Here is a 26,027-nt window from a genome sequence, read left to right as displayed (position 1 = left end):
TAAATGGAATCATACAGTTTGTGGTTGTCCTTGGCTGCATGTTTGTGTCCCTCCAAAATTCACATGTTGAAATCCTAACCCCCAAGGTGATGGTATTAGGAGATGGTGCCTGGAGGAGGTGATGAGGTCATGAGAGTGGAGACCCCATGAATGGAATTAGTGGGGTTTTTTAAATAAATTTATTTACTTATTTATTTATTTATTTTTGGCTGCATTGGGTCTTCGTTGCTGTGCGGTGAGCGGGGGCTACTCTTCGTTGAGGTGCGCGAGCTTCTCATCGCGGTGGCTTCTCTTGTTGTGGAGCACGGGCTCTAGAGCACAGGCTCAGCAGTTGTGGCGCACGGGCTTCATTGCTGCACGGCATGTGGGATCTTCCTGGACCAGGGCTCGAACCCACGTCCCCTGCATTGGCAGGCGGATTCTTAACCACCGCACCAGCAGGAAGCCCAGAATTAGTGTTCTTATAAAAGAGACCCCAGAGAGCCCCCTGGCCCCTTCCTCCATGTGAGAATACAGTGAGGAGACACCGTCTGCAGCCAAGAACGAGCTTCACCAGAACCTGACCATCCTGACACCCTGATCTCAGACTTCTGTCCTCCAAAGCTGTAGGAAATACATTTCTGTTGTTGAAGCCCCCAGCCTGGTATTTTGCTATGGCAGCCCAAGCAGACTAAGAGAGTGTCCTTCTGTGCCTGGCTTCTCTCACTGAGCATCATGTTTTCAAGGTTCATCAACATTGTAGTGAGTGTCAATACTTCACTGCTTTTCACGGCTGAGTAATATTCCATTGTGTGGATGGACCACATTGTGTGTATCTGTTCTCCGTTTACCTGTTGATGGTCATTTGGGTGGTTTCCATCTTTTAGCTGCTGTGAATCATGCTGCTATGAAGATGCGTGCACAGGTGTTCGTGTGGACATGTTTTCCTTTCTCTTGGGTTTGTACGTAGGAGTGGAATTGCTGGGTCATGTGGTGACTCCATGTGTGACACTTTGAGGAACTGCCAGACTGTTTTCCAAAATGGTGGCACCATTTCACATTCCCACCAGCAGTGTTTGAAGGTTCCAATTTCTCCCCTTGTTATCGTCTGTCTTTTCGATTCTAGCACCTTAGTGGGAATGAAATGCTATGTCATGGGGGTTCTGTCAGCCCGTCAGACCCTCACCCCTTTTATATCAAGTACTTTGTAACACTCCCCTCACCTTCTGAAATCAGATGCAGAGATAAGATAATTTCTCTACACATATAATTTAAGTATAATTATGTATATTGTGTATCTATGCAGCTATAGTTACAACAGAGAGGAGGATTCAAGATAAATACATTTAAATAAAATAATACATAATTTAATAGGTGAGTGTTTGGCTTTAACTACACTAAGTAATCAGATGCTTGCTTAAATTTTACTTCAGTTTCGATTTAAGAAAAGGCAGATACATTCAACTCAATTCAACTTTTATATTTAATATTTTTAAATGAGGACAAATAGGAATCTCTCTACATAATTTGAATTACTGTGCTGACAGCAATCCTGGTGTATTTACTGGGAATTCAGAAACCCTGAGCCCCTTTACCAGGAGATTTGATTTTCCAAAATGTCAGAGAATTCTTGGCAAAGTTCTGAATAACTATGAGAACAAGCTTCGCTAGAATCACTTCATTATTTTATTCCTGCAAAATTTAGCGTATCTTAAAGACACACAGAAATAACTTGTGTGTGAAGTAGAACAGAGTCAGATTCTCGGCTCAGAAAATCACGGGCAGGTCCTTCCCAGGAAGGGCGGGGGGCACAGGGCAGCCCTTCCTGCAGGAGGCCTGGAAGCTCAGGGCACCCCTACAACGTGCCCGAGAACCCCAACCTTTGTGTCGACCACCAATGCACAATTCCACGTGTGCCGGGGAGAACCCAGCTGACACCAGAGGCTCCCAAACAGGGCCATGTGCCCCCGTGTCCAGGGCGCAGGAGAGTGCACGGTTTGGAAGGGGTCACTTTGCAGCTGCCCCTGAAACTGGCCGGCCTGGAGCCCCTGCGTGCAGAGCAGCTCACACGCAGAGGGACCCTGGTGCAGTCCCCTTTTTCTAGGACATTAGATCGTTAAGGCCCCATAAATGCAAGACGTCGTAACTTGGCTACGGAGTACTGAGTATAGTTCCCTGTGCTTCTAGTTCACCCAAAACTCGGTCTCCAAAATTCAATTCAGCACTGGCGCACAGAGATCGCGTTTCGGGATCACAAGGGAAGATGTACAGCATCCGTGTAAGAATGGATCATGTTGGAGGTATTATTATAAACTCACCTTTCGTTTACTATGGATACAGACAGTTCCACACAGAAATCTTTATAATTAGGTATGTATACTGTTGGGGAGGGGGACCTTTTTCCTTCTATCCCTCCTGAGTTCCTGTGGTTGGACTAATAATAAAATTGACACGAGACAGAGCAACAGGAGAAAAAGAAACAAATTTAATTCCTGCCCACAGAGGTCTCATAGAAACGGGACCCAAGAAGTGATCAAAGCAGGCAAAAAAAAAAAAAAATGATCATTCCCGCAAGAAGATGGAAGGAAAAGAACCCATAGCCAAAGCAGGAATAAACTGAGCAACCGAAAACTGTAGTGCTGCATTTTAACCAAGAGCTTAAAATACCTACCCAGGTGTCCACACTGGTCAAAATAAGTGATTGCATAGGTTTCTTTTTTAAAATCAGATTGAATAAAAATCTCCTATGCAGAAGAATCCAAGTATTTGATGCAGACACTCAGCCACCCATCGCGGAGGTGACGATACCTCCCTTCGACAGAAGCGTGGGTTGCCCAAACTAAGTTCATCCAAGAGAAGACACAAGTATGGACACGGGGAGAAAAGTAACTTCACCGTGGGAAAAGCGGACAACTAATAACTCAGCCAGGAGTCCAAGTAAGATTAACAGTGACAAGTTGCCTTGACGCCTATTCCCTTAATATAAAGTGATGAGAAAGCACTTGACTTCTGTGATCTGCCTCCTCAAAACACATAACCCCAGTCCAATCACAAGAAAAACAGCAACCTGCCCAGTCCTCCTCCACACTGTCAAGGTCATAGAAACAAGGTGAGTCAGAAACGGTCAAAGCCCAGAAGAGACTAAACAGACACGACGACTACATGTCATGTGGTGCCCTGGATGGGATACTGGAACAGAAAAGGTAGAATACAGGTAAACTGAATAAAATATGGATTTCCATTAATAATAAAGTATCAGTATCTGTTCACTCAATGTGACAATTCTGTAGAATAAGAGACACGTATTGCATCAAACTAAAGATCTAGAGCAAACTGGTGATTTCTTAGTGAAGACACACGTTAACAGAATGGACCCTAAAAATAACAATATATAAGCAGTCCTATTTGTGACCCAGAGACCTCTTCCCTCCTACTGATTCTCCTCTCAATGTTCTGGGGTTTCCCTTTCCTGGACAGGGAAGGAACAGGGACAGAGCTGTTTGGCAGCTCCTCTAAGATCTGACCCGACCCCGTGCCTTCATGTTCCCCACCCATCCCCACCCAACGAGGACACCCTGCCAGAGGGAGTCTCAGGACTTATTCAACAGCCACTATTTCCACCCACACTCTGTGCAATCCAGCCTTCACGCCTTGTGACTCACTCAATACCATTCAGATAAACCTACTTGCACCCTCACTGTGCGCATTTAAAAACCGCTATTTACAGACGACGCGTGCAAATAACCAACTTCTCAGATACACTCATTTCGCAAAATCCAGTTTTTACTCTTTAGAAAGAAAACGTTTTAATTCAACGTTCAATCCCGGCACACTCAACGTCTGCAATAAATACTCTTGTGTCTGTTCATTCGGCTCCACCCAACAGACAATTCCTGCCCCAGCACTCTGGGCTAATCAACCACGTCTCACACACACATGGACCTGGGGTGAGCTCATAAATCCCTCCAGAGTGCAAACGGGGTTGATCCCACCCCTCCCCCAGAGCGAAACTGGATTGACCACAGACCTCACGCCAAGGTGGAACTGGGTTTATCCCACATGTCACCTGAAGGTGGAGCTGGAGCGGATGCAACACCTCTCCCCGGGGTAGAACTGGGGTTCATCCCACACCTCGAGTCAAGGTGCAACTGGAGTTGATCCCACACCTCGCCTCAGGTAGAACTGGGGTTTAACTCATCTCACCCCGAGTAGAACTCTGATCTCACATCTCGCCTCAGGGAACTCCACGCGTCAAACTGGGTGCGGCTGGGGTTGATCCTACATCTCCCGTCAGGGTTGAAGTGGGGGGGACCCCATGCCTCACCTCAAGGTGGAAATGCAGTTGCTCCCACACCTCACCTCAGCTTGGAGCTGAAGAAGATCCTCCACGTCAGCTCAGGTAGAACAGTGTTAAACCTCTCAACTCACAACAGGTAGAACTCGGGTCAATCCCACACCTCGCCTAGATATAACGGGTTGTTCTCACACCTCAACTCAGTGGGGCCTACGGTTGATCCCACGCCTCGCCTCAGGTTGGAAGTGGATTCGACGCCACACGTCGCCTCCGGATCAAATCGTAGGTGATCCCACACCTCACCTCAGGGAGAAGCGGCGTTCACCCCACACCTCCGTCCAGGCTGGAGCCTGTGTGGATCCCACACCTCAGCTCCGTTCCACCTGTGCCGTTCCCACACCTCACCGCGGTGAAGAGCTGAGGCTGACCCCACACCTCGAGTTAGGGGGGAACAGCGCCCGACCCGGCACCTCCCCGCAGGACGGAGCTGCAGGTGGGCCCCCGCCTCACCCTAGGGCGGAACTTGAGTCGGTCCCACGCCTCACCTCACGTGGAACTGGGGTTGACGACCCACTTTACCTCTGAATGGAGGGAATGCCACAGCCCACCTCTGGCTGGAGCTAGAGGGGACCCTCCACATCGCCTCAGGTAGAACAGGGTTGAACCTCACCACACGCCTCCCACGTAGAACTCGGGCTGTCCTCACACCTCAACTCCACGGGGACTAGGGTTGATCCCGAATCTCACCTCACGGTGGAACTGCGGGTGCTCTCACATCCCATCTCAGGTAGTTCTGGGGCTGATCGCACCCCGCAACCCACCGCGGAGCTGGGTTTTATCTCACACCTCACCTCACGGTGGAACCGAGGTGGATCCTACACCTCATCTCAGGGCGGTGCTGGGTTTGTCCCAAGCCTCAGCTCAGGAAGGAACCCTCTGTCTCAGCAGCTAACTGAATTGACGCGCAAAACGGGCTCGTCTCTCATTATGTGCTGATTTAAATGACGAATGAGGGGAGACTGACACTTTGCTGTGGCGTCTGCCTCCTGAAACAGGCCTCGGGGTACCAGAGCGACCGAGCTTTTATTTCTCGCGAGACCGAAGCGACAGCACGGGAGCGAGGGGCACGGGGCCGGCGCCGGCGCGTCCCGGCGCGTCAGCCCGCCGCCTGTGCTTCTCCTCAGGCAGCAGGTGGCCCGTGGGCTACGTGAAGAAAAACAGCTGCTCCGCCTCGTCCTCGTCCGCCAGCTCGCGCCTGGACTCGTGCTGGCTGTGCGCGGCGGGCGGCCGCGAGCGGCACACCAGCCTCCTGCCCCTCTGCGGGGACGGGCGCGCCGTGAGCCTGCGCCCTGGCCTCAGGGCCCCGGGGCCGAGGCCTGCACACCCGCCCCGAGCGCGCCAGGAGCCCAGGGCCCATGCCAGCCTCTCTGGTCACTCGCGGCCACTCGTGGTCGGCGGGCGGGCCGGGGCCACCGTGAGCGCTGGGGGGGAGGAGGTCTAAGCAGCCTGGACCGGGCCTGCCCCCCGGGATGGGCCGGGGTGCGGAGAGAAGGGGGGAAACCTGGAAACTCAGGGGAAACGCCAGGCTGAAGGGCCCGCGTCTCCTGCCGCGAGGATTACGGGAGACCCCGCAGGGTCCTCATTTGCCCTTGGGGCCGCGTTCAGGCTCAGGCCTGCTTTAGGGACCACGCATCCTGACGCCAGGGGCCGGAGGCCAGAGGCCGCTCCAGCCCACTTGCTGTGGTGGAGGACGCAGCTGTTGGGGGGCCCTTACTGAGGGGTGATGACCTTGGCCTGCGGTCTGGCTGTAACTAGGTGGGACCCCGGGGTGGGGGCTGAGCTGTGGGCGCCAGCGCTCTGGGCGGAGGGCCCGCAGCCGGGCAGGGCTGGGAGGGTACCCAGAGGAAGCAGGTCCTGAGGAGCAGGTGGGGCGGCGGGCCTCGAACGGGAGAACTTGCTCCCCCTGACCCCGCTCTGCTGACCCATCTCCCCCCCAGGACCTCAGCAAGAGCATCTGCGAAAGGGGGCGAGCCAGGGGGGCTGCAGACCATCACCCGTCCCAGGCCCCGGCGCGTCCCCAGGGCCACCTTGCATACCTTCTTCCTGACCTCGGCCTGGGCCCGAGCCTGGGCCCGCCGCACACGCTCCTCCTGGAGCTGCCTCTGCAGCCTTAGCTTCTCTTCCCGGAGTCTGCGTGGCAGGGACACAGGGCTTTGTGACTAGAGGCCCAGGGAAGGCCACCGAGTCACCAGCTCCCTCCCACACGGCCCTCAGGCCACAGCCCTCCATCTTCTGAGAAAACTCTCCTCTCCTCCCCACCTCCCTGCCAGGGGTCAGGGCCCGGCTTCTGACCCTTGTTCCTTGCGGGTCGCGGCTCTGGGATCAACCCCGCGGGAGACCCGACTTCCTGGCTCCTCATCCCTGGTCACTGATCTGCTCCCCCATCACCACCCTTGAAGGGCCAGGCCCCAGCAAGCTCTGGAGTCCCGTGTCCTCCTCTGTACTTGTGGCCGTCAAACCTCTGTCCAGGCTGAGAGAGGGGGGTCCACCTGCGGCTGGCCGCACCCTCACTTTGGCTCCCAGGCCCCTCGACGCCACCACACGCCCCACTCCCAAAGAGGGACTTTCTCCGTCGGGCTGAGCGTGCCGCCCCATCTGGACACCCAGACGCCCCCAGACCCCCCCAGACCCCAGCTCCCCTCCCTCAGCATGCTGCACCAGGTCCTGCCCTGGTTCGGGAGCTCCGCGGGCAGGGCCGCATCCGACCTCTGTCCTCAGCGCCAGCCCAGAGCCGAGGCAGGGGTGTGAGGGCCCCTCGCCCCCCGGGCCCTCCCGCTGAGAGACAGCCGCGCGACCTGCGGGACCTCACCTCAAACAGCGCTCCTTCTCCTTGGCTTTCTCGGCCTGCTCGACCCTCACCTGGGGCACCCCCTCCAGGTTCTCGAGCAGCTCGCCCAGCCGGTGCTCGATGGTGGCCAGCATCTTCACGGTGCCCAGGCTGGACTCCTGCTGGCTGCCCACACACTGCCGGTACACGTCCAGCACCTTGTGGTTCAGACTCTCCAGCAGCTGGTTCTGCGAGGTGGGAGGCCCCCCTCCAGTGTGGCCACGCGGGCCTGGGCCGGCCCCGTGCCACAGCCTGCCAGACCTCTCGCTGCGGCTTGGTTGACCTCCCAGGGCCCTGCCCGGCAGGCGGTGGGGCTCGGGAATTGGGGGGGGGGCACAACTGGATGCCTGGACTTCTCTCGGCCAGAGTGCCTGACCCCTTGACCCTCCTGTGGTCAGCCAGATCCTGAGTCCCGGCACCTACTGGGGCTCATGCCTGGGCCTCGGGGTGCCCACTGAGACCCAGTCCCCTATTCCAGGAGCCCTCCTTGTTCTGACCCCGCGCTGACCTCAGCTTCCCCCAGGACCATGTTCTGTGACCTGCTTTCTGTGTAGCCCTGGGCAGGTGGACCCCCCTCTCTCAGCCTGTCCTGGCATTCAGAAAACTCAACACCCCTGTCCCACGGGCTGGTTACGAGAGGAACAGCAGGCACAGGCCAGGCACAGGGCACAGCCAGCACCCACTAGTCTGCAGGAGGCGCGGACGCCTGGCCTGCTCTTGGGGCATCCCGTGTACCTGGCCCGGTGCCTGGCGCACGGCAGGCATTCCACAGGAATCTGAATGAACTAGGAGGCCAGGTCCACACCCTGGGCCCCTGGCGTGCTGTCAGGAGGGCTGTGCCCAGTCCCGGGCCCCAGGACACATCCCTGGCCTCTGTGCCCTCAGAATTCTCTCACCCTCCCAGCCTGGCTGGGGATGTGCCTGCCTTCCTCCCGGCAGGGTCACTTCCAGACACACTGTGCATGTTTAAGAAGCTGATGTAGTCATTGGAGGAAGCAAGGGATAGAGGAGGTGTGTCGGGGAGCTGCCTGTCCACGGGGTATGAATACGTGGCTGGCTCCGGTTTGAGGCCAACGGCCTTGTCCAGTGGTGCCCCTGGGTCAGGCCCAGAGCCTGGACGGTGGCAAGGGGCCAGGGCAGCCCCCGAGCGCCACCCCCCGGGGCTTCGCTCTCCCACCCTCCGAGCTCTGGGCACTGGGCCCTGCCCCAGCAGGTGCCCATGAATGCCCCCACCCTCCCACCCTGGCCTGCGGCCACATGCCCACCACCGCCCACGGGCAGCCGTCTGTCCATCCAGAGGCCCTACCTCCTGATCACCCTTATACTCGCCAAAATGGAAGATGCGAGCTTTGAGCTCCAGCTCCGCGGCGATCTCCTCCTCCTTGGCGATGGACGTCATCAGCGTGTCGATCCACTGCTTCAGCTGGCTGACCTCCCGGTCCCTGGATGGGGGAACAGCACGTCTCTGAGCCTGCTGGCCTCTGCCGCGTGCTGAGGGCTGGGTGAGGCCCAGGGTCAGAGGCGCTGGTGAGATGCAGGAGGAAAATGTAAGATCTTTAACAATCCACGCTAAAAAAAAAACGAAAACAAAAACCAGCCTCACTGAGGTATGTAATGCACCATAAAATTCTTTTCAAGCGTACAATTCAATTGTTTTTAGTAGAGTTGCAAAGGTGTACAACCGTCACCATAATCTAATTTTAGAACATTTTCACCACCTGGAGAGAAACCCAGGCGGTCACTCCCACTCTTCCGTCTCCCCTACTTTGTCTCCCGGATATCTCATTAACATGGAGCCACACGACATTTGTCCCTTTGTGTCTGGCTCTTTCATTCAGCATAATGTTTTCAGGTCTGTCCGTGTTGTAGCGTGTATCAGAGCTTCATTCCTTTCTGTGACCACTGTGGTCTATTTATGACTCCAATAGTGCATTGTGTGGAGAGACCCCACTTTGCTGATGGATTCATTCACCACTGGACATCTGGGTGGTTTCCACCTTTTGGCTCTTGGGAATAATGCTGCTATGGACATTGACAGGACAGGGCTTTGGGAGGACATGTTTTCAATTCTCTTAGGAATACGATAGCAACAATCAACTTTCACGTGAAATAATACAGTGAAATTTTTTAAAAATCTTCCACAATCACGGCAGACACTGACCGTCGTATGTTGGGGTTTCTGCAGCAGGAATCCTGGCTCTTAGGGCTGTCGTGGGGCCATCCTGCATGGGCGGCTGCATGCAAGTCCTGGCCAGAGCGAGCAGGACACTGGCCACTCAGCCAGCAGTGCCAGGAGGCCTAGAGGTGTCCTTTACCCCTACGGTGATTTTGTGGCTCTGTCCATTGGTTGATGGAACCTACTGACATTTTCTCGTTTATAGGCCAAGTGCCATGGGCTGCTGCTCCTTTGCCCACTGGGGGCCACCGGTCTGTCACATGCACCGCCACAGGGTTACGGGCCTCAGCCTCCTGGTGCCCCACCCCAGGCTGTAGCCCCATGGCTGTGGGCTGAGGCCAGAAGCCGGAGCATGAGGGATCGTGACCTGGTCTGGCCAGCTCTCCTGGGCTCTCAGAGGTGGATGGCCTGAGAGGCCACACGCAGCTCACACATACCCTCCCCCCAGGCCCCTGTGGGGTGCACGCAGGCTGCCCGGGACAATAACAGAGGCCGGACCCCCCTCCAACCCTGAGTGCCCACCACAAGGGCGGGTGCATTTGGGGTCAGCGATGCATCTCCTAAGGGTACATGACTGCACTCGGTTCTAGCCTGTTTTGTAAAGCTTCCTCTACGTCCAGTGCCTGGACCCACGAGTGACCCTGCAGCCGGCACCTCTGTTACATGGACCAGGTTGGGGGCCGGGGGGTAATTTTGTTAATCTATTTCTTCTCCAGGTAACTGGGATAAAAAGGTACCTTTTCCCCACTAGTTCTCTTTAAATGTCAAATTGTTGGGTCACAGGCTTTTCTCTGCCAGCAGATCCCACTGGTAAAGGAGAAAAGACTCAGGAAATGCAGGGCATGAGGGACACAGTGCTCAGTGTCGTCCTTTCAGACCAGCGTGCACATCACCAGCCTATCTGTCAGAAACACAGGGTCCAGGCCCCACCCAGGACCTGCCCAACTAGAGACTTCGCTTAACAAGATCCCCGGGAACCCTCCACGGTGTGGGAGGGAATGCAAGCTGCTGCAGCCACTCACCGTGGAGAACAGTATGGAGGTTCCTCAGAAAGCTAAAAATAGAGCTACCATGTGATCCAGCAATCCCACTCCTGGCCATATATCCAGACAAAAGTCTAAGCCAAAGAGATACATGCACCCCCATGTTCATAGCAGTACTAGTCACAATAGCCAAGACATGGAAACCACCTAAGTGTCCATTGACAGACGAATGGATAAAGAAGATGGGTTGCATATATACAATAGAATACTACTCGGCCATAAAAAAAGAATGTAATAGGACTTCCCTGGCGGTCCAGTGGTTAAGACTCAGTGCTTCCAATGCAGGGGGCACGGGTGGTTCAATCCCTGGTCGTGGAACTAAGATCCCATGTGCCACGGGTGCGACCAAAAAGTAAAAAAAAAAAAAAAAAAAAAAAAAAAGAATAAAATAATGCCATTTGCAGCGACATGGATGCAACTAGAGATTATCCTACAAAGTCGGTCAGAAAAAGAAAGACAAATATATGACACCATTTATACGTGCAATCTAAAATATGACACAAATGATCCTATCTACGAAACAGAAACAGACTACAGACAGAGATAAAAGACTTGTGGTTGTCAAGGGGGAGGAGGTTGAGGGAGGGAGGGAGTGGGAGTGTGCGGTTAGCGGATCTAAGCTATTATATACAGAATGGATAAACAACAAGGTCCTGCTGTATAGCACAGGGAACTATGTTCAGTATCCTGTGATAAACCATAATGGAAAGAAATATTTTAAAAATATATATATATATGTTTGTGTGGCAGAATCACTTTGCTGTGAAGCAGAAATTAACACAACATTGTAAATCAACTATACTTCAATTTAAAAAAACACTAAAATTTTTTTTAAAAAGCAAGATCCCTGGGGGAATCCAATGCACAGCATCTGAGGAGCATTTTGCCACCAGAAAAGTGATCACACAGGGAGGAAACCTAGCGGTTGAAAGGGACTTAAAGATACAACTGATTGCAGACTATTGATCTTGTTTGGATTCTAAATCAAATTAATGATTGAAAAACTCCATTTATGGATTTTGAATATTCAATATTAACGATTTCTTTTTTTAATGCTATGATGGTATTGTGGTTAAAGAGCCCTCATCTTTTTAGAAGTACCTATTGAAATAGTTAAAGATTAAATGATACAATGCCTGGAATTTGCTTCAAAATAATATGGGAGGGACTTCCCTGGTGGCACAGTGGTTAAGAATCTGTCTGCTAATGCAGGGGACATGGGTTTAAGCCCTGGTCTGGGAAGATCCCACATGCCGTGGAGCAACTAAGCCCATGCACCACAACTACCGCGCCTGTGCTCTACAGCCCGCAAGCCACAACTACTGAGCCCCCATGCCACAACTACTGAAGCCCACGTGCCTAGAGCCCATGCTCCGCAACAAGAGAAGCCACCTCAATGAGAAGCCCGTGCACCCCAATGAGAAGCCCATGCACCACAACAAAGAGTAACCCCTGCTCACCGCAACTAGAGAAAGCCTGCGCACAGCAACGAAGACCTAATACAGCCAAAAATAAATATATAAATAAATAAATTTATAAAAATAATATGGGACATAGGGAAGTGGGTGGGGTCTAGGTGAAGGGAGATTGGCTACAAGTTGATCACTGGTGAAGCTGGTGATGGGATCCTGGAGACTCATTATACCATACTCTCTACTTTTGAAGATTTTTTTTTTGATGTGGACCATTTTTAAAGTCTTTATTGAATTTGTTAAAATATTGCTTCTGTTTTTACGTTTTGGTTTTTTGGCCCCGAGGCATGTGTGATCTTAATTCCCTGACCAGGGATCGAACCCGCACCCCCTGCACTGGAAGGCGAAGTCTCAACCACTGGACCTCCAGGGAAGTCCCACCTCTCTACTTTTGTATATGTTTATGTGTTTGAAATTTTCTTAGAGCCACTGGGCTGAACTGGAGAAGTTATAATAGGTTTTTTAGACAGTAACAAGAAAGAGAATCCCTTCATAAATACCTGGGGACATATACTCAGAAAGTTTACTGAACTGGTATTAAAGAGCGAGAGAGAGAGAGAGAGAGAGAGAGAGAGAGAGAGAGAGAGACAAAAGCAAGCACAACCAGATGTGAATAAAGGTCATTCAAAGACCATGCAAAAGAGAAGCAGTTACCATTTTCCTGCAGAAATAGCAGCAAAAAGAACAAAAATAACATATTTTGAAGTAGGGAAAGATGGTAGAGTAGGAAGCCCCAGGAGGCTACCTCCCCGTCCAGACCACTGTTGCACTAGCAGAACTGTGATGGAGCTCTTCTGTAACTCTGGAGTCTGTTGAGGCTTGCAGTTTCTAGGGGAAGACTCTGATGTAAAACTGTGTTAATTTCTGTCCACTTCAGCACTGAGCACAGTAACAGCTACCTATCCCCCACCTCCATCCCTGTGGCAGCATCCGCGCAGCTGTTCCTGGAGCACCTTGCACACAGCTCGCAGGAACCAGGGTGGGCAAAAAAGACCCTGCCCTCCAAATATGAGGAGCTGTGCTTTGATCACTGATTGCTGCTTCTGATTCCCTCTGGTTGACTTGACTTCCAGGGCATTTAAAGGACTGGAGCTTTCCCCGCACCCACTTCATTTTTCCCTCCTTTCCCCTTTCGAGAGCCAGACATTAAAGGACAAAGACATTAAAAAGCAACTGCATATATGGGAGGAAAATTAGAAAGGGGCCACACAAGACAAGGGGAAGTCTCAGGAAAGACCTGAGACCTTAAGTTTACACCTCAGGCTGATTCTCAGCACAAAGATAGCGTACAACAATCAGAAAAAAACAAAACCAATAAACAATGGCAACAATAAACAGAAAACTCTGGGGAAGAGACAGAATGTGATTTCCAGAGTTAACACATTATTAGACTCAAATATTCAGGGTTTACCAAGAATTCACAAGGCACACATAGCAATGAGAAAGTATGGCCCATTTACAGGGAAAACAAAGAAACTGTTCCTTAAAAAACCATGATGGCAGGTATACTACAAAGACTTTTTAAAAGCTGTGTTAAAAGATGCTCAAAGAACTAAAAGAAGATGTGGAGAAAGTCAAGAAAATGATGTGTGAACAAAATGGAAATATCCACAGAGAAGTAGAAAACTTAACAAGAAATCAGAAAAGAAAACCTGGAGCTAAAAAACACAATAATTGAAATAAATAATTCACTAGAGGGATTCAAAGGCAAATTTGAGCAGGGAGAAAAAACAATCAGTGATCTTGAAAAGAGGACGATGGAAACTATGGAGGCTGAGGAACGGAAAGGAAAGGATTGAAGAAAAGCAAACAAAGCCTAAGGAACCTGTAGGACAACATCAAGAGGACCAATATATGCATTGTGGGGGTCACAGAAAGAGAAGAGAGAGAAAGAGGCGGAGAATATATCTGAAGAAATAATGGCTGAAAAGTTTCTAAACTGGATGAATATAAACATCAAAGAAACTCAAGGAACTCCAAGTATGAGGAAGTCAAAGAGACCTACACTGAGACACATTATAACAAACAATCACAGGATAATCAAAAGCCAAAGAATCTTGAAAGCAGCAAGAGAAAAGCAAATCACCACATACAAAGGATCTTCAATAAGATTTTCAGCACATTTCTCATTAGAAACTGTGGAGGCCAGAAGACAGAAGGCCAATATATTCAAAGTGTTCAAAGGAAAAAAAAAAAAGTCAACCATGAATCCTACATCTGGCAAAAGGGTCCTTTAAAAGTGGAGAAATCAAGACATTCCCAGATGAACAAAAGCTGAGGGACTTGGTGACCACTAGAGCTGTCCTGCAAGAAATGCCCAGAGGAGTCCTGCCAGGTGAAATGAAAGGTTACTGATAGTAACTTGAAGCCACATGGAGAAATAAAAATCTCCATAAAGGTAAATACATGAGCAAGTACAAAAGCCAGTATTACGGTAACAGTGGCTTGTAACTCTACTTTCTGTTATTTATATGATTTACAAGACTAATACATTTAAAGAAGAAAAAATCAGTAGTGTAAAAATCTAATATTACTGAAACTTGTTGGTTTGTAACTCCAAATCTTGTTTTCTACATAATTTAAGAGACTAACGCATTTAAAGAATTATTAGTTTATGTTTGGGGGCACACAATGTATGAAGACATCAGCAACGAAAAGGGGTAGGGGCGGAGCTGTAAAGGAGCAGTTTTTGTATGTTATTCAAGTTAAGCTGATATAGATTCAAATTTGAGTGTTATTTACAACTTTAGGTTAGTAAATATAATCCCCATGGCAACCACAAAGAGCTATAAAACATACACAAAAGTAAATGAGAAAGGAATGTAAATATTTCACTCCAAAAAAAATCAGCTAAACACAAAAGATGACAGTAATACAGGAAATGAGAGATTGAAAAAAAGAGCTATAAAGGTTGCTATAGCGTGATGACAGAAGTCAGTCCCTCCATATTAGTAATTTCTTTTTTTTTTTTCTTTTTTTTTTTTTTTGCAGTACGCGGGCCTCTCACTGTTGTGGCCTCTCCCGTTGCGGAGCACAGGCTCCGGACACGCAGGCTCAGCGGCCATGGCTCACGGGCCCAGCCGCTCCGCGGCATGTGGGATCCTCCCGGACCGGGGCACAAACCCGTGTCCCCTGCATCGGCAGGTGGACTCTCAACCACTGAGCCACCAGGGAAGCCCTAGTAATTTCTTTAAATGTAAATGGATTAAACTCTCTAATCAGAAGACAGAGATTGGTAGAATGGGTAAAAACACATGACCCAGCTAGACGCTGCCTATCAGAGACTCGCGATCCAAAGATACAAGCAGGTCGAAAGTCAAAGGATGAAAAAAGTATTCCATACAAATATAACCAAAAGATAGCAGGAGTGGCCATATTAATATCAGACAGACTTTAAATCAGAAAAGGTTACGAGACAGGGAAGAACATTCTATATTAATAAATTATATATTAATAAAAGATTCAATACAGCTAGAAGATATAACAAGTATAAACATTATAAACATTAACCCACCTCATGACAGATCTTCAAAATAGTCCTAAATTCACCAAATAATATTCTGTTATCGAGGTTTAAGTTACATATCAGAAATGTACCCATTTTATGTATACCATTCGATGCGGCTTCACAAATGTACATGCTGTGTAAGGACCAGCATAATCAAGGTATAGGGCCTTTTCACATTGAAAAACAGTTCCTCAAAAAGTTAAAACTACAGTTTCCATATGATTCAGCAATTCCACTTCTGGGCATATACCTGCAAAGAACTGAAAGCAGGGTGTTAAATATTTGTACACCCATGTTCACAGCAGCATTGTCCACAATTGTTAAAACGTGGAAGCACCCCAGTGTCCAACAACAGATGAATGGATGGACAAAACGTGATCTACACAGACAATGGCATATTATTCAGCCTTGACAGAAGAAGGACATTCTGACACCTGCAACAACACGGATGGACCTTGAGGACATTATGCCCAGTGAACTACGCCAGACACAGAGGACAGATACTGTATGATTCCACTTACATGAGGGCCCTATAGCAGTCATGTCTCCAGAGACAGAAAGTAGATGGTGGGAGCCAGGGGCTGGGGAGGGGGAGGGGAGTCAGTGTTTGGTGGGGACAGAGCTGCAGTTTTACAAAATGAAGAGTTACGGGGATGGATGGAGGTGATGGCTGCACAACACTGTGAATGTTCGCCCTCAGGGTCGCACGCGACTCCTCACGTGCGGTGCCCTTGACGGCCCTCCCCGACAGAGAATCTATGATGCCCTGTGCGCTCGTCCTGCAACCTTACGCGCCCAGTCAACATACAGAGGCGACTGGCCAAGTCAGCCGTAAAAAGTCCTGAATTCACCGAATAATATTTGGTGGTTGCGGTTTAATCTACGTATCAGAAATGTACCATTTTGTGTTTACGGCGGGGCTAGACAAACGTACACGGTGTGTAAGGACCAGCATAATCAAGCTACAGGGCCTTTGCACAGCCCCAAACTTCCCCGTGCCCCCTCGGTCTCCTCCCTCCCCTTCCCCAGCCAAAGGCACCTGATGGGCTGAAGTCTCCATTCATTTTGGCTTCTCAAAGATGCTCACACCGTGAACGCAGGCTGAACTCAGCGACTTGCTCTCACCAGTGGAGCGTGAGAGCAAGCACGTCCCTTCTGTGACCAGGTTACAGAGGATCCTGACTTCCGTCTTGCTAGGAGATTCTCTCCGATGGCTTTCTGGCTTGCACACAAGCTGCCATATCCAGGAGCCCACGTGGCAGGGACTGAGGGTGGCCTCTGGCCTAGAACCGGCCAGGAACCGAATCCTGACAACCAGCCAGGAACGAAATCCTTTTATGTGTGCACGAGCTCGGAGCTCAGAGCCTTGGGCTGATTGCAGCCCAGCCTCCACCTGGACAGCAGTCCCCGTGAGGCCCCGGAGCAGAGGAGCCAGCCCAGCCATGCACAGGTCCCTGACCCACAGAAAGCCTGACATAATAAATGTGTGTTAGACTGAGCCACCAAGTTTTGGGGTAATTTGCGATGCAGCAACGGATCACAAACACGGTGGGTTCTAGCCCTCCCGATTAATAAGATAGTAGGTGTTCTCTGGTGCCTGGCTTCTTTCCCTCGGGATAATGTGCGTCAGGTTCACCCGCATCACTGCCTGGCTTGATAGTCTGTTCCTTTTGACTGCTCAGTAGATTTGTATGGTGAGTAACGGCCCCCTTTACATGTCTGTGCCCTAATCCCACGAACCTGGGAATATATTACATTACCTGGCAAGGGGGAACCAGGGTTGCAGATGGAATTAAGGCTGTTAGCCAGCTAACCTTGAGATGGAGAGATGGTCCTGGATTATCGGGTTGGACCCACTGTAACACAAGGGTCCTTGTAAACGGAAGACAGAGGCAGGAAAGAGAGTCAAGCAATGTGAGGGGAGGAGGCCTCCACTGGCATTGCTGGCTTGAAAATGCAAGGGCAAGGTGGCCTCTGGAAGCTGGAAAAGGCCAGAAAAGGGCTCTCCCTCAGGGCCCCTGGGAAGGACGAAGCCCTGCCGACGCCCTGATTTTAACCCAGCGAGACCCATTTCGCGATTCTGGCCTCCAGAACTGTAAGAGAATAATTCTGGGTTGCTTAAGCCCCTCGGTTTGCACTAATTTGTCACAGCAGCGGTGGACACCCAGTGAGAGTGCTGTGGGCAGGCCGCACCGTCCATCTGCCCGTCTGCTGGTGCCATGGCGTGAGCCCAGCCCTGGGCTGCTCTGCCTGACTCCACTGTGGCACTCCTGAGAGTTTCAGAACACTGTCTCTGACACGGCCACTCTTGCTTCCACTGTGGGAATACACTGCTCATTTGCTGTTGTATGTATTTTTAAATACAGACTTCATATTTTAGAGCAGTTTTAGGTTCACAGCAAAACTGAGTGCAAGGTACAGAGATTTCCCGAATTTCCCCTGCCCCCCACCTCCCCCACTATTGACATTCCGCGCCAGGGTGGTCCGTTTACCACAAGTGATGAACGCACATGGGCCCATCATTATCACCCAGAATCCACAGTTAACACTGGGGTTCACTCTCGCTGGCGTACATCCTATGGATGTGGGCTTTACCCATCATTGCGGTGTCACATACAGTATGGTCACTGCCCTAAAAATCCTGTGCTCTCTCCCTATTCATCGCTCCACCCCACAACTCCTGGCAACCGCTGATCTTTTCACTGTCTCCATAGTTTTGCCTTTTCCAGAATGTCGTAGAGTTGGAATCATACGGTTTTGTAGCCTCTTCAGATTGGCTTCTCTCGCTTCGTCACATGCAGTTAAGTTTCTTCCATGTCTTTTCACGGCTCGACAGTTCATTTCTTTTTAGCACCAAATCACATTCCACTGTCTGGTTGTATCTCCTGAAGGCCATCTTGGTGGCTTTCAGGTTTTGAGTAAATTATGACTAAAGCTGCTATAAACATCTATGTGCAGGTTTCTATGTAGACATAAGATTTTAACGCCTTGGGTAAACACCAAGAAGTATGAGTGCTGAATCCTAAGGTAAGAGTACGTTTGGTTTCGTTAGAAACTGCCCAACTGTCCTCCAAAGTGGCTGCACCATGCGGCATCCCCTCCATCAATGAGCGTTCCTGTTGTTCCACATCCTCACCGGCACCTGGTGCTGTCAGTGTTCTGAGTTTGGTCAGTCTCATGGGTGTGTAATGGTATTTCGGTTGTTTGTTTGTTTCTGGCCACGCCTCACAGCTTGTGGGATCTTAGTTCCCCGACCAGGGATAGAACCCGAGCCCTAGGCAGTGAAAGCTCGGAGTCTTAACTGCTGGACCGCCATGGAATTCCCTCTCATTGTTGCCTTAATTTGCATTTCCCTGAGGACCTATGATGCCTAGCATCTATCCATGTGTTTATTTGCCATCTGACTATTTTTTTGATGAGGTGACAGTTCAGATCTTTGGCCCATTTTTAAAATCAGGTTGTTTATTTCTTATTGTGAAATTTTAACAATATTAAAATCTTAACAATTTTTTAACAATATTAAATTTTTAACAATGTATATTTTGGACAACAGCCCTCTATCATATATTTTGTAAATATCTTCTCCCAGTCTCTGGCTTATCTTCTCATTCTCTTGACATTGCTCTTCATAAAGCTGAATTTTAAATTTTTAATGAAGTCCACCTTATCGATTCTTTCTTTCACAGACTGTCTTCTTTGGCGTTTTATCTAAGAAGTCATCACCGTACCCAAGGTCATCTAGGTTTTCTCTTATATTTTCTTCCAGTTTTACAGTTTTGCATTTTAGATGTAGGTCTGTGATCCATTTTTGATTTAGTTTTTGTGAAGGGTGTAAAGTCTGTGTCTAGATTCTTTTTTTTTTTTGCATGTGGATGTCCAGTTGTTCCAGCACAATTTGTTGAAAAGACTATCTTTGCTCCGTCGTATGACCTTTGTCCCTTGGTGAAAAATCAGTTGATCACATTTATGTGGGTTTATTTCTGGGTTCTCTTTTCTGTTCCATTGATCTCTATGTCTATTCTTTTGCCAATTAAGTCTTGAAGTTGGGAAGCGTCAGTCCTCTAACTTTGATCTTCTCCTTCAATACTGAGTCGGCTATTCTAGGTCTTTTGCCTCCACATAAATCTTAGAGTCAGTTTTTCAATATCCATAAAAAAACCTGCTGCGATTTTGATGGAGATTGCATTGAATCTATAAATCAAGTTGGGAAGCACTGATGTTTTGACAATATTGAGTCTTCCTACCCATAAACATGGCTTGCTTTCTTTTATCAGAATTTTGTAGCTTTCCTCATATAGATCTTGTACATATTTTGTTAGCTATATAAACACTTCATTTTGGGGGACGCTAATATATCTTCAATTTCAAATTCCACTTGTTCATTGTGAATATATAGGAAGGTGATTGACTTTTGTATACTAACCTTGTATTCTGTAACCTTGCTATAATAGTTTACTAGTTCCAGGAGTTTTTTTGTTGATTCTTTCATTTCTTCTACACAGATGACCATGTGTTCTGTGAACAAAGAAGGTTTTATTTCTTCCTTCCCAGCCTGTATACCTCTTATTTCCTTTTCTTGCCTTGTTTCATTAGCTAGGACTTCTAGTATGATGTTGAAAAGGAGTGGTGACAGAGGACATCCTTGCCTTGTTCCTGATCTTAGCAAGAAAGCTTTAAGTATGATGTTAGCTGTAGGGCTTTTGTAGACATCCTATATCGAGTTTAGGAAATTCTCCTCTATTCCCAGTTTATTGAGCGTTTTTATGATGAATGAGTATTAGATTTTATCAAATGCTTTTTCTGCATCTATTGATATGATCATGTGCTTTTTTCTTCTTTAGCTTATGGATGTGGTGGATTACATTAATTGATTTTCAAATGTTAAACTAGCGTTGCACCCCTGGGAAAAATCTCACTTCATCGTGGTGTATAATTCTTTTCATACATTGTTGAATTCAATTTGCTAATATTTTGTTGAGGATTTTTACATCTCTGTTCATGAGAGATACTGTACTTTTCTTGTAATGTCTTTGTCTGGTTTTGTTACTAGGTAGGTTAACGCTGAATGCTGGTCTTAGAGAAGGAGTTAGGAAGTATTCCCTCTGTTTCCATCATCTGCAAGAGACTGTAGAAAACTGTTATCTCTTCCTTAAATGTTTGGTAGAATTCACCAGTAAATCCATCTGGCCCTGGTACCTTGTGTTTTGGAAGGTTTTTTTATTTTTTAATTTTTATTTATTTATTTTGGCTGTGTTGGATCTTCGTTGCTGCACGTTGGCTTTCTCTAGTTGCAGCGAGCGGGGGCCACTCTTTGTTGCAGTGCACGGGCTTCTCATCGCGGTGGCTTCCCTTGTTGTGGAGCATAGGCTCTAGGCATGTGGGCCTCAGCAGTTGTGGCACACAGGCTCAGAAGTTGTAGCGTGCAGGCTCAGTAGCTGTGGCTCGCGGGCTCTACAGCACAGGCTCAGTAGTTGTGGTGCACAGGCTCAGTTGCTCCACGGCATGTGGGATCACCCCAGACCAGGGCTTGAACCTGCGTCCCCTGCACCGGCAGGCGGACTCTCAACCCCTGCACCACCAGGGAAGCCCATGGAAGGTTATTAATTATTGATACAATTTCCTTAATAGACAGGCCTACTCAAATTGTTTATTTGTTGTATTTTTAAAGTTTTTTTTAAAGATTTTTTTGATGTGGACCATTTTTAAAGCCTTTACCGAATTTGTTACAATATTGCTTCTGTTTTAAGTTTTTGGTTTTTTGGCTGTGAGGCACGTGGGATCTTAGCTCCCCGACCAGGGATCGAACCCACGCTCCCTGCATTGGAAGGCGAGGTCTTAACCACTGGACCACCAGGGAAGTCCCAAAGTTTTCTTTTTCTTTTTTCTTTCTTCCTTTTTTTTTTTTTTTTTTTTTTTTTAGAAATGATGGTTGAGTTCATGGAAGTTAAATGCATATGGGCTGTGACTCCCCTGGAAATAAACTGTTGGTGATCTTGGGGATGGCTCAGCTGGCTGAAGGCCAGCTACCAGACAGCCCCGCCAGGATTCTGCTATGAGGCATATGGGTGCACGTGTATGTCCTCTACCAGGTTCTTGGAGTCTGGGAGGCCGCCTGCCTCTCCCCAGCTCATCTCTCTTTGTATCTCTGCCACTTCCCAAGTTCCAGGAAACAGTCTTTCCTGAGAGCTTATGTTTCTGTATTATTCTGGAGACTCTCAGTAGGAAATTCTCCAAGGCAGGATGCAGGCCAGCAAGACATGAGCACTCAAGAACACGGTTCCCCTGGGACATCATAGCCTTGGGCCGTATCCCACCTCAGGGTTTTTACACGTGCTTTCCCTCTGCGTGCAGCCCTCTTCCCCCAAGATCTCCATGTGGCTTCCCATCGCTCAGGAAGTGCCTGGCTTAAAGAACACCTTCCCCTGGAAGCCTCCCCTACCCTCTCCCATCTGCTGCGACCCTCCACTTCGGCCTCCTTCTTATGTCACTCTTTCTTTTCCTCCTAGCATGTGTTACTACCTACAAGTCAAATCTGTGAGCCTCTAAGTCTGCTCCCACGGGCTGTGAGCTCACGAGGCAGGGCCTTACCTTATCCCTGGAGAGCCTAGACCCCAGTCTGATCCAGAATAGGTGCTTAGTCACTGTTTGGGAATAAATGGATGATTCCTGGCTCCCAGCAGGCCTCACGTGGTGCCCCAGCCTGACCCTGCCCAGACCAGCTCTGGGGGGCCTAGTGTCAGCAATAAGCCCCTGCGTGAGAAGGCCTTGGAGGTTTCCCCCTCTGGGTACAAGCTGCTCCAGGGTGGGGAGGGGCCTGGCCTGCTCCCAACGCCAGCCCCCCGCCCAAGAAGACACACCCTCTCCCCAGAGCCAGGCCTTAAGCCTTCAAATGGAGCTTTCCAGAAAACTGAAGCCAGGCACAGGGTGGGGAGTACACAGCCCAGCTCCCAGTTGCTGTGGGAGGTCCCAGGAGGAAAGCCAGTGACAGAGCCCCCTCGCTGCCCGGGCGCCCGGCGGCGTGAGACCTACATGCGCATCTGGGTGTTTTTCAGGGTGAAGCTCAGCTCCTCCAAGGCCTCCTCCATCTCCTGGGTGTTCTGGACCAGTGAGAGGTTCTGCTCTTCCAGCTTCACAAAGACATCCAGGAGCTGCTGGGGCTCCGTGAAGTACAGCTCCAGCTCCTGCTCCTGCAACCAGAGCCAGGTGCAGCTGCTGGCCAGCGCAGGCCCGGCTCCTGCGGCCCTCACCCAGAGCGGGCACTGACCTCCCCGTCGCCATCAGGGTCCTCCTGCACGGAGAGGGTAGAACGGGCCCTGCGGAGACACGGGGTCGGGGAGGCCTGAGGGCGTGACGCCCCGCGTCGCCCGCCCCTCGCCCCCACCCCCGTCTCTCAAGCTGCCGAGGCGGTGGCGCCAGGCTCCTCTCAGCCCCCAGCTGTCACACAGCAGCCAGGGGGCGAGGGTCCGCACCCAGCTAGCTCCTCTCATTCCGCTCAGACTACAGCTCGCAGCCTCCCGGGGCGGGCTCTGCTCCTGCCCCACCGGCTCCTTCCCGCACTCTAGGGGCTCGGCAGCTGTGCGCCTGCGGCTCCCCGTTCACCGCGGGCCTTTCCCGCCCACCTCCTCTGTCAGATTCGGCCGTGGCACGTGTCCTTGCTGGTCCCACACACAGCTGTTGTGACACGCGCACCACGGAGCAGGGACCGTGCTGGGTGGGCTCAGAGGCCCCAGGAATGGCTGCTTGGGCCGCGACACTGCAGGGGGCCCTGGACCGACCTCAAACCTGCTTTCGTCGCCCCTCCCGGCCTGCTCCAGCCCGCACCCTACGCAGACGCGCAGGTTCTGCTGGCCCCGGAGCCGGCGAGGGCGGCTAGCAGCCGGGGCGAGCTGGGCCGAGGCCTGAGAGACTGCAGGCCCCGACCTTCGTGAAGTACGGAGATGACAGCGCAGGGCCCACGCCCACAGCTAACGCACTCCCAGGCCTGTGCCCCGCCCCGTATGCACATTGATGCCCATTCGGCAAATGAGAAACAGGCTGCTCAGAGAGCCGGTCACCTGCCGGGGTCACCGCTAGGACACTGTTGGCCCAGGAGGTGCCCTTCTAAGAATCCTCCTTCCAGGAGCACAGAGCCTGGGGCTGGGCTGGACTTTAGCCCCCACCTGCCCTGTCGGCCGAGTGCCCTGTGCGGCCCACAGCCTGCCCACATGTGCTCAGTGGCCCTGGTCACATGGCTAGCAGAGGGCGGGGCCCAGACCTCTGTTCTCAGGCTCTGTCCCGACAGGAGCCTGCTGGAGGGAGCTCCAGGGCTGAGGGCAACCTAGGGCGAGGAAGCACACACACATAACCTCTTCAGCTGGAAACAGCACCACCGACAGGGGTTTCAGGGACCAGAGTGAACCTGTTGCACGTGCCTGGCTTGTGCAGTTGGTGATAGCTCAATAACACTACAGTATCAGAGAAGAAAGGAACAGAAGACCTAAGTGCCATCATGGCAGTGCTTCGCTGAAACTTCCTGGCCTCTGCAGCCCTGGCCCCGAGGGCAGGCGCTGGAAGCAGAGCCAGGGCTCCAGCTTCGCCTGGCTGCTCAGTGCCCCAGTCCCCCCCCCGCCCCGCCGCACGGGCAGCCCTGCAGGAGGGGCCGGGGTTTGGGGTGGCTGGGCTGGAGGAGACAGGGAGGAGGGAGATGGGCAGGAGGTCTGCCCCGTTGTCACCTGTCACAGCTGGAGAACAGCGGGGGTGGAGGGGGGGTGTCAGGGCACTGCAGGAAGAGACCCATGAGAGCCCAGGGGGGCTTGGCGGTCCCAGAGGTGGGTGTCAGAGGGACCACGGGGCAAGTCACCGGGTCTGGATCTGTTTCATTTCTGTTTGTCCCTTACCGTGTTTGCTAAAAGACTTAAAAGTGACTGTCACCATTAAAACTGGGGGCTTCTATATGAAAATCCCGACTTCCTGATTCTCTTGAAAGGCTCGGGGGCTCTGCCAGTCGCCAGCCAGCACTCCTGCCACAGAGGGCATGGGCAGGTGCGTCCTGTCCCAGGCGCCCACCTAGCGCTTCACCTGTGTACCTTTGACTGTCCCACCAGCGCCCAACTGGGCCACCCCAGCTCAAGTTCGCCAAATCAGACAGAAAGAAAGCTTTGCTTGGGAAACACCTTGCTTTTCAGGCTTAAGTCTGACTCCAGACCATCCAGGATAAAAACAGCCCTTCCTCCCCCTCTCCCCCCAGCCGGGGTGCCCCTGGCCAGAGCCACTGGAGACCGCTCCGCAGCAGGCCAGTCACCTCCGTCACCGCCCCCCCACCAAGCCCACTCACCTTCTGGGGTCCAGCTTGCCAGGCACACTGGGCTGGGTGCCCTCCTGGTGGTTGACAGTGCCGGACGGGACCTGCCTTAGCTGTGTCACCTGCAGGAGCTTGGTGGGCTTCTTTGGACCCTGCTCCTCTGGAGGAAGCAGAGGAGGGCTGTCCATCTGCCCCAGCCCGGAGCAGGGCCCCTCCAGCCTGGGGCAGCCACGTACCTCTGAGACCCGTCTGGCCCTTGATCTCTGCTCCTACGCGAAGCAAGGGAGGAGTCTCAGGTGGCTCAGGGGCACAGAGTTCCCCAGGACCCTCCCCGAGGTCCCCCTCAGCGGCAGGAGGAAGGTTTGCTTTGAGAGCCGGCGATTCTCCGAGGAGTGTGTGGGCTGAGCCCGGGGGGCTCTGCAAGCAGGGGAAAGGGCCTGGCCCAGGTCCTGGAGCCAGCTGGACACAGGCTCTAGGGGCACCCGGCACGCCCTCTCTCTCCTGCTACCTTTGTCCCCGAGTGTAGAGAACAGCATGTTCTCCTCAGAGGCCTCGACCGCCTCCTTGGTCCTTGAGAGAGCCAAGCGCTTTCTCTCCTGTTCCTCCAGCCACTCCTTGGGCGACAGCTTGTACAGGAAATCCTTGTAGACCTTGTAATTCTGCAGAGTGTCTTCAAATTTGGAGATTTCACTAGACCCGGGAGGGGACGGGCGAAGTCAGGCTCCGTCCCTGGGCCCCCTGGAGGGGAGGCCGGGCCCAGAGCTCCCAGTCCTCCTGGAGGACAGGCGCCGGAACACCGTGTGCGGGGAAGGAGGCCGCCCTCCCGGGACCAGCACGGCTCACACCCCCTGAGTTGCAGCCGCTCTCAGGGTGGAGCGAGCCCTGCCCCGGTGGTGTGGCCTCAGGAAGGCCACCGACTCTCTCCTGGCCTCGGCCACCTCATCTGAAAAAGCCCCACAGGGCTTGGGGTCTCTGAGAGAGCCGAGGTTCAGAGGTGTGTGTTGTATGGGGCTCCTTTGGCTCCCGGAGATGTGCTGGCGGGGACGGCGCAGGGCCCAGCTTGCTGCCTGACCTCACCTCTTGATGCTCGTGATCTGGGTGGTCAGATCACGGATCTCGAGGATCTTCTCCATCTTCGCTTTGGACTCCTTCTCAGCCCTGGGGGCGGGGAGGGGAGGGAGTCAATCACAGGGTGTTCAAGAGGGGTATCAACTCCGCCTTCAGTCAAGGCGGGAGGCGGGGGAGCTGCCACGGAGGGGCCTGGCTGGGTGGGCGGTGAGCGCGCGCGGGCCGGGGTCGGGGCCGGGCGGGAGGCGAGCGTGCGCGGGCCGGGGTCGGGCCGGCTGGGCGGCGAGCGCGCGCGGGCCGGGGTCGGGCCGGCTGGGCGG

The 26,027-nt window shown here is 51.6% G+C and overlaps 1 protein-coding gene across 1 annotated transcript in view; it reads right to left on the bottom strand.

The window, feature by feature from the left end:
• Positions 1–5,476: 5,476 nt before the first annotated feature.
• The window catches only part of CFAP100 (cilia and flagella associated protein 100), a 56,744-nt gene continuing 36,193 nt past the window's right edge, over positions 5,477–26,027 (bottom strand). The window contains exons 6-15 of the mRNA XM_024117279.1: positions 25,717–25,797; positions 25,148–25,329; positions 24,876–24,908; positions 24,673–24,799; positions 22,624–22,672; positions 22,389–22,543; positions 8,467–8,602; positions 7,143–7,348; positions 6,370–6,463; positions 5,477–5,590 (exon numbers count right to left, since the gene is read on the bottom strand). Coding sequence (XP_023973047.1) covers positions 5,477–5,590; positions 6,370–6,463; positions 7,143–7,348; positions 8,467–8,602; positions 22,389–22,543; positions 22,624–22,672; positions 24,673–24,799; positions 24,876–24,908; positions 25,148–25,329; positions 25,717–25,797 — 1,177 coding nt within the window. The remainder of the gene's footprint in view (positions 5,591–6,369; positions 6,464–7,142; positions 7,349–8,466; positions 8,603–22,388; positions 22,544–22,623; positions 22,673–24,672; positions 24,800–24,875; positions 24,909–25,147; positions 25,330–25,716; positions 25,798–26,027) is intronic.

The sequence above is a fragment of the Physeter macrocephalus genome, chromosome 18, assembly GCF_002837175.3.
Source record: "Physeter macrocephalus isolate SW-GA chromosome 18, ASM283717v5, whole genome shotgun sequence".
NCBI lineage: Eukaryota > Metazoa > Chordata > Mammalia > Artiodactyla > Physeteridae > Physeter > Physeter macrocephalus.
Note: the sequence above shows the minus strand (reverse complement) of the source record. Positions and strands in the feature narration are given on the sequence as shown.